At 43.3% G+C, this 12,669-nt stretch overlaps 1 protein-coding gene across 1 annotated transcript in view; it reads right to left on the bottom strand.

Annotated features, from left to right (window-relative positions):
* The window catches only part of LOC120035171 (meiotic nuclear division protein 1 homolog), a 34,568-nt gene that overhangs the window by 16,073 nt on the left and 5,826 nt on the right, over positions 1-12,669 (bottom strand). Inside the window, exons 3-6 of the mRNA XM_038981994.1 lie at positions 10,262-10,319; positions 4,661-4,800; positions 2,243-2,317; positions 86-200 (exon numbers count right to left, since the gene is read on the bottom strand). Coding sequence (XP_038837922.1) covers positions 86-200; positions 2,243-2,317; positions 4,661-4,800; positions 10,262-10,319 — 388 coding nt within the window. The remainder of the gene's footprint in view (positions 1-85; positions 201-2,242; positions 2,318-4,660; positions 4,801-10,261; positions 10,320-12,669) is intronic.

The raw sequence follows: 12,669 nt of genomic DNA, 5'->3' as shown, positions 1-12,669 counted from the left end.
TGAACGAGTGCACACTTCAGGAAAAAGGTTAGATTATTGGGATGCAGCCTCCTTGTTTTTGAGAGGCTGGTTACAGGGTACTCACTCATCTCCTCGGTCACTTCCGGGTCACACTCCCTGTACTTCTCCAGCTTTGCCTTCAGATGACTACTCTTCTCCCTCAGAGCCTGCAGCTCCTTTAGAAGAGTGGCCCGCTCCTCCTTTATAGGTGGACACACACACAGGTGAAAACCCAAAAGACAGACACACACCAAGTGTGCAAACACATTAGGGCAGGGAATTGCCAGGGATCTCACGATACGATACTATCACCATACTTAGGTGCCGATATGATACAGACGGCAATTCTCACGATTCAATATGTATTGCGATTCGATACTGATTTTATTGCGATTCGATGTTCCAAACATACTTCTCACCATGTCTGCTACAGAGAGACAAAATACATTTATATTTGATCAGTCAGGGAAATGTGTTGAAAACAAAATTGGCTCCCCATTTAAAAAGATTGAGAACAAGCTATGAAGGAAGGAGTTTGTGCAGTACAGTCAACTACCGCTAAAATAATATTGCGATAGTCAAAACAATACATTGTCAAAAATATCCCAAAATGTAACTTGATTCACCCCCCATCACCAATACCCTGACACATCGCTCGCGTCGCGTTGCGTGCGCTCACGTCGCAAAAATGTATTTAGAAATCGATATAATTCAATTATTGCACCCACACTGCTTGTGCGCGTCAACCAGCGTCTGCGGTGCCAAGGGCTAAAATAGAAGTCCTTTCTATTTCTGACGCAGATCGCAGTGCAAGTCCTGCCTCTCCCATCTCCTCATTGGTTTATAGAAGCAGGTACCCACGTGCCATCTCCTCATTGGTTATACCCATGTGGGTGATTGAAAGACGAACTGTGTCGTCAGTCGTCGTGGTAATACTATGAAAGTTTAGATGCCAATCACCATATAAAGTTCAAAGAAGCATTTCAGGTAAAATAACAACTCAATGTTTATATCCAGGACAAATTAGCTAGCAAGTGCAAGCTACTTCTATGTCATACTATGAAAGTTTAGATGCCAATCAACATATAAGTTCAAAGAAGAAAAAGCCTGGAAGGAGGAGAGATGACTTTTTCGTAGAGCTCCGTGACAGGATTGTGTCTAGGCACAGATCTGGGGAAGGATACCAAAACATTTCTGCAGCATTGAAGGTCCCCAAGAACACAGTGGCCTCCATCATTCGTAAATGGAAGAAGTTTAGAACCACCAAAAACCTTCCTAGAGCTGGCCGCCCGGCCAAACAGAGCAATCGGGGGTGAAGGGCCTTGGTCAGGGAGGTGACCAAGAACCCAATGGTCACTGACAGAGCTCCAGAGTTCCTCTGTGGCGATGGGAGAACCTTCCAGAAGGACAACCATCTCTGCAACACTCCACCAGTAAAAAAGGCACATGACAGCCCGCTTGGATTTTTCCAAAAGGCACCTAAAGTCTCTCAGAGCATGAGAAACAAGATTCTCTGGTCTGATGAAACCAAGAATTGTTCTGAATGCCAAGCGTCACGTCTGGAGGAAACCGGAAACCATCCCTTCTGTGAAACCTGGTGATGTCAGCATCATGCTGTGGGGATGTTTTTCAGCGGCAGGGACTGGGAGACTAGTCAGGATCGAGGGAAAGATGAACGCAGCAAAGTACAGAGAGTTCCTTGATGAAAACCTGCTCCAGTCACTCAGGACCTTAGACTGGGGTGAAAGTTCACCTTCCAACAGGACAACGACCCTAAGCACACAGCCAAGACAACGCAGGAGTGGCTTCGGGACAAGTCTCAGAATGTCCTTGAGTGACCCAGCCAGAGCGCGGACTTGAACATCTCTGGAGAGACCTGAAAATAGCTGTGCAGCAATGCTCCCAATCCATTTTTTATTCTTAATAAATTAGCAAACATTTCTAAAAACCTGTTTTTGCTTTGTCATTATTGGTATTGAGTGTAGATTTATGAGGGGGAACAACAATTTAATACATTTTAGAATAAGGCTGCAACGTAAATGTGGAAAAAGTCAAGGGGTCTGAATACTTTCCAAATGCACTGTATATGCAACAAAATACACACCCCAACCCCCCTTAGAGGTGTGGATTCTAGTCCTTTTATCTTACAATACAAAAACTATTTCTCAATTATTGCAGATAATTGATAAAATGAAGGATAATAAAATGGCCTGCTTTCCCTTTAAGGCGTAAATGTACTTACGGTTTCTTCACGTCCTACTTTTGATTTGTCGACAGCCTGCTGCAGAGACATCTTCCTTTGTTTCTCCTCGGTATGCTATGGCGAGAAAATACATTTAGAATTATCACAATTTAACATCACAGTTACATTTTCACATCAATGTTGTGTTTTGTGGGCTTGAACTTCAATTTCACACATGGAACTATGCATCACACACACATAAATATGAACTAAATAATCATGCAGATAACTAAATATCATACACATACATTATCAAATTCTTAATCGTGTCTGCATGAAACAGCTGCCATTAGGCGATATACCGTTTATACTGTATATCAAAGTATTTCGAAATACCAACGGTATGATTTTCAATAACTGCGGGGTTGCGTACTACTTAAGTATAACTATAAGAAAGCTAAGATATGTCAAATAAATGATATCGAGCTCAGTGCTCCAGCTTGCATTTGGTTTGTTAACTAAGAGGCTAGATGTCAAGATCAAGCTTCTTGGTTTCAGCAGTGACATTCAATCCCCTCCTGGATCAAAATACCTGTTGCCGAGAATTGTTTTGCGCGTCAAAATAAATAGTGCTCTGTGTGTGCACTTCCGGTAATACCGTAGAAACAGGTATGAAAATCTGGATACTCCTCAACTCAGTCATCCCCATGGTAACAGAAGGCAAGAGTCAGGCAGCTATAATATTTCTCACTCAATCAAAAGTCATGGCAAAGAACTATGAGCCAAAATTATTCTGCACTGGTTAGTATTCTTGCACATTGGCTCTGTCCCCCTATGGGTCCTGGTCAAAAATAGTGCACTACACAGGGAATAGGGTGTCATTTAATTTACATCTCTCTATACATCATAACTCGCATTAAATTGTTTTTTTCAAAAGTTCAGACAGTGACAAACCAATAACTCAAATACAATTTTAATAAAAGTTTATTGACTATAAAACAAAGAAACAGTCACCTTCCTTGTACACTGTTTATAGAATGAGAGACGGGAGGGTTCCCATATAAATATGTCACCGATAACAGACCACATATTCACGCCAATGTGTTAAATTTCCAACTCGGCGGCCGCCGCAATTAGTTGCACCACTGGCGACTAGAAGCCATTTATTCACCGCCCAGTACACGCCTTCATACTGTCTGGTCTGTGGCGTGGGGAACTTGGTCATCACGAGGATGAAATGCTAACGAGAGGACCACCAACTGTTTAAGTGACACCGCCACCTGCGACAAGCCACACAGCCACCACCTTCAGCGCTGCTACTGATAACGAGTCACTACCCACAACTCTGCAATGAGATTATTAGGTCTTAGACGTAGGCTATTTTGGTTCTGAACCTAGAGCTTCCTCGTGATCATGATCAAATGAGACAGAGTTGACAATGTACTCCTTACACATGTTATTTTTGGGGGGGATAGATAGTGAGAGAAAGACAGGGAAGATGGGAGAGAAGATTGTGCCAGAAGGGTGTGGGCTGGATTTCGAACACACGCCGACATGGTAGACTGTGTGAGTGCTATGAAGACAGCGGTCTTAACCGCTCCCCTCAAACTCAACTCTGGACCTCGAAGCCAGTCTAGGTACATTTTAATTTTGTCTTCAGTCATTATTTTGAAGATATGTAAAGTGCCATTTGATTAACAAAATGAAATACTGATCATACAACATGGACAGTTCGAGTTGTGTGCAAACATTACACTCTGTTTCGTATGTCTAATCACGTTTGAGTGTTGTAGTAAGTGTTGTAGTACCTCCCACTTACAGTGAAAGCATATGCTTTACTGCAAACAAGTGTGCCTGCTTGGTGTGCTAGCTACAGAAATCAGAGTACAGTTAAGAACAGATAACGCATTTGGGACAGGAAATGCCCCGGTCTGTCTGTGGGCTTGAGACTATGCAGATAAGGGCAGCATCCCAAATGGCCCCCTATTCTCTATGTAGTGCAATACTTTTTACCAGGGCACATAAGGTAATTTAGTTAAGTATGGAAGTGCACTATAGAGAATAGGGGGCCATTTGGGACACAAACTAGGTACATGAGGTCTATAGGCCTGCGATGTTCTGTAATAAGAACCACGTGAATCGCCGGCGTGAACTCGATAAAGAGTCTAGCAAGCTCTTAAAACTGGAGGGGAGAGAGGCCAGTAGACCCTCAGCATTAGCTTAAGGTTAGAGGTCAGGTGGGGGGGTGACAGTGTACTTTGCCCTATTGAAAATCAAAATACACCCCCCCCCCCCGCAGTGTCAGAGAAGCTCACACAATTAAGGGGGATGTCCCACACATATTGTGTTTATTGGATAGGAAAAATAGAAGATAGAATTTCTGTAGCAGTGGGTCAGATTCTAACCCATGCTGCAGCGGTATGCTCTGGAGGCAGTGGCTTAGACCACCATAGGCCACAATACACCCGTTAAAATCACCTGCTTGTCCAGCTCCTCCAACCTGCGCTTGCGGGCGTGCAGGGCCTTGCTGGGGAAGGCCCAGTAGTAGTTTGAGGTGCCCACTCTCTCACAGTCCACCATGTTGTCATCCACCAGAACCTCCTTCACTGACATGGGTGCTGCAGACAGGAGAGGCTCATTCTCAGTTAATCTTTCCTGGGTTCGTCGCATCCGCTCTCCTCACCTTCTCAAAACCCATTAGATAAAAAGGTCAGAGTGGAGGGACCTTGGACCATCTCCTCCAATATGATTGAAAAGGATGTGAGGAATCACAGAAAGGTGAATTGATGTAGAGCCCAGGAGTGTGTTAGTGCCCTAGTTCCCTAGGAAGTGCACTTTATGTCTGAATTGAGATTGGGGTGGCAGGTAAGTGTACTTAGTGGGGACATGTTACTGTACCTCAGTACCCCTCTCTCAACCTGGTCATTAGTGGACGGCAAAACCTGTGGTTCTTGTAACCTCATTGTCATTCTTGTAACCTCATTGTCATTGCTAGTGTCAAGTGCACCATCTGGGACTCATCCTAATGATAGTGCATTGCAAAAGTATTCATCCCCTTGGTGTTTTTGCTATTTTGTTGCATTACAACCTGTAATTTAAATAGATTTTTATTTGGAAATCATGTAATGGACATACACAAAATAGTCCAAATTGTTGAAGTGAAAAAAAGAACTTGATTCAAAAAATTCTAAAGTGGTGCTCGCATATGTACTCACCCCCTTTGCTATGAAGCCCCTAAATAAGATCTGGTACAACCAATTACCATCAGAAGTCACATAATTAGACAAATAAAGTCAACCTGTGTGCAATCTAAGTGTCACATGATCTGTCACATGATCTCAGTATACACAGTTGAAGTCGGAAGTTTACATACACTTAGGTTGGAGTCATTAAAACTTGTTTTTCAACCAAGTCGTGCATGACAAGTAATTTTTCCAACAATTGTTTAGAGACAGATTATTTCACTGTATCACAATTCCAGCGTGGAAAATTCCAGAAAATGATGTCATGGCTTTAGAATTAGAGGCTAATTGACATAATTTTTGTCAATATGAGGTGTACCTGTGGATGTATTTCGAGGCCTACCTTCAAACTCAGTGCCTCTTTGCTTGACATCATGGGAAAATCAAAAGAAATCAGCCAAGACATCAGAAAAAAAAATTGTAGACCTCCACAAGTCTGGTTCATCCTTGGGAGCAATTTCCAAACGCCTGAAGGTATCATATTCATCTGATCGAACAATAGTACGCAAGTATAAACACCATGGGACCACGCAGCCATCATATCGCTCAGGAAGAAGACGCGTTCTGTCTCCTAGAGATGAACGTACTTTGGTGCGAAAAGTGCAAATCAATCCCAGAACAACAGCAAAGGACCTTGTGAAGATGCTGGAGGAAACAGGTACAAAAGTATCTATATCCACAGTAAAACGAGTCCTAAGTTGACATAACCTGAAAGGCCGCTCAGCAAGGAAGAAGCCACTGCTCCTAAACCGCCATAAAAAAGCCAGACTACGGTTTGCATCTGCACATGGGGACAAAGATCGTACTTTTGGAGAAATGTCCTCTGGTCTTATGAAATAAAAAAATAGAACTGTTTGGCCATAAAAACCATTGTTGTGTTTGGAGGAAAAAGGGGGAAGCTTGCAAGCTGAAGAACACCATTCCAACCGTGAAGCACAGGGTGGCAGCATCATGTTGTGGGGGTGCTTTGCTGCAGGAGGGACTGGGGCACTTCACAAAATAGATGGCATCATGAGGAAGGAAAAATATGTGGATATATTGAAGCAACATTTCAAGACATCAGTCAGGAAGTTAAAGCTTGGTCGCAAATGGGTCTTCCAAATGGACAATGACCCCAAGCATACTTCCAAAGTTGTGGCAAAATGGCTTAAGGACAACAAAGTCAAGGTATTGGAATGGCCATCACAAAGCCCTGTCCTCAATCCTATAGAAAATGTATGGGCAGAACTGAAAAAGCGTGTGCGAGCAAGGAGTCCTACAAACCTGACTCAGTTACACCAGCTCTGTCAGGAGGAATGGGCCAAAATTCACCCAACTTATTGTGGGAAGCTTGTGGAAGGCTACCTGAAACGTTTGACCCAAGTTAAACAATTTAAAGGCAACGCTACCAAATACTAATTGTGTATGTATGTGTAAACTTCTGACCCACGTGATGAAAGAAATAAAAGCTGAAATAAATCACTACTATTATGACAGTTCACATTTTTAAAATAAAGTGGTGATCCTAACTGACCTAAGACAGGGAATCTTTACTAGGATTAAATTTCAGGAATTGTGAAAAACAGTTTAAATGTATTTGGCTAAGGTGTATGTGAACTTCCGACTTAAACTGTATACACCTGTTCTGAAAGGCCAAAGTGTCTGCAACACCACTAAGCAAGGGGCACCACTACGCAAGGGGCACCACCAAGCAAGCGGCACCATGAAGACCAAGGAGCTCTCCAAACAGGTCAGGGACAACATGGAGAAGTACAGATCAGGGTTGGGTTATAAAAAAATATCAGAAACTTTGAACATCCCACAAAGCACCATTAAATCCATTATTAAAAAATGGAAAGAATATGGCACCACAACAAACCTGCCAAGAGAGGGCCGCCCACCAAAACTCATGGACCAGGCAAGGAGGGCATTAATCAGAGGCAACAAAGAGACCAGAAAAACCCTGAAGGAGCTGTAAAGCTCCACAGCGGAGATTGGAGTATCTGCCCATAGGACCACACTCCACAGAGCTGGGCTTTATGGAACAGTGGCCAGAAAAAGCCATTGCTTAAATAAAAAAAATAAGCAAACACATTTGGTGTTTGCCAAAAGGCATGTGGGAGACTCCCCAAACATATGGGAGAAGGTACTCTGGTCAGATGAGACTAAAATTGAGCGTTTTGCCCATCAAGGAAAACGCTATGTCTGGCGCAAACCCAAAACCTCTCCTCACCCGAGAACACCATCCATGTTTTTCCACCGGCAGGAACTGGGAAACTGGTCAGAATTGAAGGAATGGGGCTAAATACAGGGAAATTCTTGAGGGAAACCTGTTACAGTCTTCCAGAAACTTGAGACTGGGACAGAGGTTCACCTTCCAGCAGGACAATGACCCTAAGAATACTGCTAAAGCAACACTTGAGTGGTTTAAGGGGAAACATTTAAATGTCTTGGAATGGCCTAATAAAGGCCCAGACCCCAATGCAATTGAGAATCTGTGGTATGACTTAAAGATTGCTGTACACCAGCGGAACCCATCCAACTTGAAGGAGCTGGAGCAGTTTTGCCATTAAGAATGGGCAGAAATCCCTGTGGCTAGATGTGCCAAGCTTATAGAGACATACCCCAAGAGACTTGCAGCTGTAATTGCTGCAAAAGGTGACTCTACAAAGTATTGACTTGGGGGGGGGGGGGGGCTGAATAGTTATGCACGCTCAAGTTCTGTTGTGTCTTATTTCTTGTTTGTTTCACCCCAAAAAATATTTAGCATCTTCAAAGTGGTAGGCATGTTGTGTAAACCCCCGCAGAATCTATTTTAATTCCAGGTTGTATGGCAACAAAATAGGAAAAATGCCAAAGGGGGTGAATACTTTTGCAAGCCACTGTACATTCACACTCCATAGCAAAACAACTAGATTTGTTTCAAATCATCATATTACCGAGTGAAGCCCATTATACTATCCAGGCTCATATAGCTTCAATCTTCCAACTCTGTGGTCCAGATGTACCAAGAGCAGAATCAATCTGCATCCCATTTGGCATCCTATTCCCTATATAGTGCACTACTTTAGACCAAAGCGCTAATGGGCCCTGGTTAAAAGTAGTACACTATATAAGGAACAGGGTGCCATTTGGGACGCAGCCATAGCCCACTCATCTGCCACGTAATCGCTTTACATTTATTACAGCGATAAGGGAAAACGTTGATTTAAATTTGCAGAGTCCAGGGCTCTTCTGTGTATTCCCTCCCTCTCTTAACTGATCCCAAATCAGCTGAGAGTAATAAAGCTAGTTTAGCATTTTTCCCACAATGGTTAAGGATAGATTGGGGAAGGCAAGCTGGTCCTAGATCTCTACCTAGGGGAAACTTTACCACCAAGCATAATAGAACGTTCTAACATCTGGAACGAGGACGTCTGGTGAAATGTGATAGTCCCACATCATGCACTGTTCTGTTCCTCTGCCGTAGCACTAATAAAGTTGATCTGGTGTGTTTTGGAACGAGCTGTGTTATAGAGAAAGTTCAGTATTTAACAACTTAAAGTTAGATGGCGCCACATCCTGAAAGTAGTCTATGGCCAGGAGAAACTGTAATCCATTGTTTTGTTTTCTCTAAACAGCCACTACAAACTTTAGCTATGTATCGTACACTGTGAATATGAAAAACACTGAACTTCCCCTTTAAGTACTGGGAGGATGTTGGGCAGCAGGGAGAATCAAACTAATGGGCCCTGTTTAAGCAAACTCTGGAACAAGGATTTCAGGGGCCTCATTTATCAACATGCTTAAATTTCTCAATAGTCTGGCACATCTGGAATTGCTAGTTTCTAGTCCCTCTGTCTCGCTCGTTTGCCTCTCCGCCTTTCTCTCTTCCATCGCTCACTCACCATTTCTCTCCTGAGACTTTTTAAAAATATATAATTCCCTCCTGTCCCTCAAGTAATCACTGATATAACATAGCTGGATTGGTGGAAAGCGATGTAGTTGAACCCTTGGTTTTGCTTATCCAATTATTTGAAATCAGTGATCAGGCTACATCAAGGAAAAGAATGGATGCATATTCAACGTTTTAAAGGAGGGCCCCTGATCTCACCCTCTCCCCCTCTCATTCTCTCCCTCCTTCCCTCTCTGCAGTGTGTGATAAGTGACTGTTATACACAGCAGATGCCAGAGCAGGGCCTTTAAAAACATGTGATTCTAATAATTTGCGGGCAGCCCGATCAAGTTTCCCCAAATTAATGTAACGTCCACTGTAAAAAAAGAAAAGGAAAATAAAGACCCGTTTGGGTGCGTACCAAAACAGCACAGCTCTGTTTCTCTATGGTGCCAGCACTTAAAACATGTGCTTTTCCCTATTGTTGTTCTCCCTGTACACACCCCCCCCCACACGTTAGTGCCTTTTGGCAGTAGTGTCGTCCCACTCCATACTACAGGCTAAATTTAGGGATGAATCAAAGTGATTTGGGCTAGACTCGGTTTCCAAGATGATGATGTTGGGACTATTTTATCATTATGTTGTTACGGGTGCGTGAGGGCAACTTTCAGTGTTGACACAGACCGCACATTCATGGGAAGAAAATGCGCAGAACTACTTCAGGCATCCGCAAAATGCTCGCCCCAAAAACATGGATACACTTAACTTCAAGAGGTGAAATAAAGACCTCTGGAAATGTTAGTTCGCCGGTCTTAAAGATTTGGGATCCATATGCCGTCACTGAATAGAAAATGCACATTGGCATCGCAGGGACATTTTTTTAATTTAATGCAGAGTTTTATTTCATATAGAAAATAAATCACGAGTCCCAGGTTTCACTTGTAAAACGATCCATCTGGTTCATCTCAAATAATCATTATTCACTTATTCCTTTAGTCTTGGGGGCGATTTTCTCTATGTCCTTCAGCTGAAACACTTCTTTCTGGTGAGAGAGACAAAAAAACAACTCCATACTAATATATTTTATTAAATTTAAAAAAAAAAGTATGAGCAAGTTAGACAGGGTGCCAAGCTGTCCTAAACTAATACTCTAGAAACTGGGCCATAAGAGAAAATAACCCCTACAGGCCAAATGCATGCATTCAGTGAGTCAACATTCTTTTTTTTTTCTTTTCTTTTTTTTCACCTTTATTTAACCAGGTCGGCCAGTTGAGAACAAGTTCTCATTTACAACTGCGACCTGGCCAAGATAAAGCAAAGCAGTTCGACACATACAACAGAGTTACACATGGAATAAACAAACGTACAGTCAAAAACACAATAGAAAATCTGTAAACAGTGTGTGCAAATGAAATAAGGAGGTAAGACAATAAATAGGTCATAGTGGCAAAGTAATTAGCAATTAACACTGGAGTGATCGATGTGCAGATGAGGATGTCCAAGTAGAAATACTGGTGTGCAAAAGAGCAGAAAAAAAAAAAATATATATATATATATATGGGGATGAGGTAGGTAATTGGTTGGATGGGCTGTGTACAGGCGCAGCGATCGATTAGCTGCTCTGACAGCCGATGCTTGAAGTTAGTGAGGGAAATATAAGTCTCCAACTTCAGTGATTTTTACAATTCGTTCCAGTCATTGGCAGCAGAGAACTGGAAGGAAAGGCAGCCAAAGCAGGTGTTGGCTTTGGGGATGACCAGTGAAATATACCTGCTGAACCACGTGCTACGGGTGGGTGTATGCCTTATGATTAACGAGACGTGGTGTGATCATAACAACATACAGGAACTCAAGTCATTCTGTTCACCTGATTTAGAATTCCTCACAATCAAATGTCGACCGCATTATCTACCAAGGGAATTCTCTTCGATTATAATCACAGCCGTATATATTCCCCCCCCAAGCAGACACATCGATGGCCCTGAACGAACTTTATCTGACTTTATGTAAACTGGAAACCACACACCCTGAGGCTGCATTCATCGTAGCTGGGGATTTTAACAAGGCTAATCTGAAAACAAAACTCCCTAAATTCTATCAGCATATCGATTGTGCTACCAGGGCTGGTAAAACCTTGGATCATTGTTATACTAACTTCCGCGACGCATATAAGGCCCTCCCCCGCCCTCCTTTCGGAAAAGCTGACCACGACTCTATTTTGTTGCTTCCAGCCTACAAACAGAAACTAAAACAGCAAGCTCCCGCGCTCAGGTCTGTTCAACACTGGTCCGACCAATCTGATTCCACGCTTCAAGACTGCTTCGATCACGTGGATTGGGATATGTTCCGCATTGCGTCCAACAACAATATTGACGAATACGCTGATTCGGTCAGCGAGTTCATTAGAAAGTGCATTGACGATGTCGTACCCACAGCAACGATTAAAACATTCCCAAACCAAAACCGTGGATTGATGGCAGCATTCGCGTGAAACTGAAAGCGCGAACCACTGCTTTTAACCAGGGCAAGGTGACCGGAAACATGACCGAATACAAACAGTGTAGCTATTCCCTCCGCAAGGCAATCAAACAAGCTAAGTGCCAGTATAGAGACAAAGTGGAGTCGTAATTCAACAGCTCAGACACAAGAGGTATGTGGCAGGGTCTACAGTCAATCACGGATTACAAAAAGAAAACCAGCCCCGTCTCGGACCAGGATGTCTTGCTCCCAGACAGACTAAATAACTTTTTTGCTCGCTTTGAGGACAATACAGTGCCACTGACACGGCCCGCTACCAAAACCTGCGGGCTCTCCTTCACTGCAGCCGAGGTAAGTAAAACATTTAAACGTGTTAACCCACGCAAGGCTGCAGGCCCAGACGGCATTCCCAGCCGTGTCCTCAGAGCATGCGCAGACCAGCTGGCTGGTGTGTTTAAGGACATATTCAATCAATCCTTATCCCAGTCTGCTGTTCCCACATGCTTCAAGAGAGCCACCATTGTTCCTGTTCCCAAGAAAGCTAAGGTAACTGAGCTAAACGACTACCGCCCCGTAGCACTCACTTCCGTCATCATGAAGTGCTTTGAGAGACTAGTCAAAGACCATATCACCTCCACCCTACCTGACACCCTAGACCCACTCCAATTTGCTTACCGACCCAATAGGTCCACAGACGACGCAATCGCAACCACACTGCACACTGCCCTAACCCATCTGGACAAGAGGAATACCTATGCGAGAATGCTGTTCATCGACTACAGCTCAGCATTTAACACCATAGTACCCCAAAAAAAAAAAAAAAAAAAAAAAAAAAACACCATAGTACCCTCCAAACTCGTCATCAAGCTCGAGACCCTGGGTCTCGACCCCGCCCTGTGCAACTGGGTCCTGGA

The sequence above is a fragment of the Salvelinus namaycush genome, chromosome 42, assembly GCF_016432855.1.
Source record: "Salvelinus namaycush isolate Seneca chromosome 42, SaNama_1.0, whole genome shotgun sequence".
Taxonomy (NCBI): domain Eukaryota; kingdom Metazoa; phylum Chordata; class Actinopteri; order Salmoniformes; family Salmonidae; genus Salvelinus; species Salvelinus namaycush.
Note: the sequence above shows the minus strand (reverse complement) of the source record. Positions and strands in the feature narration are given on the sequence as shown.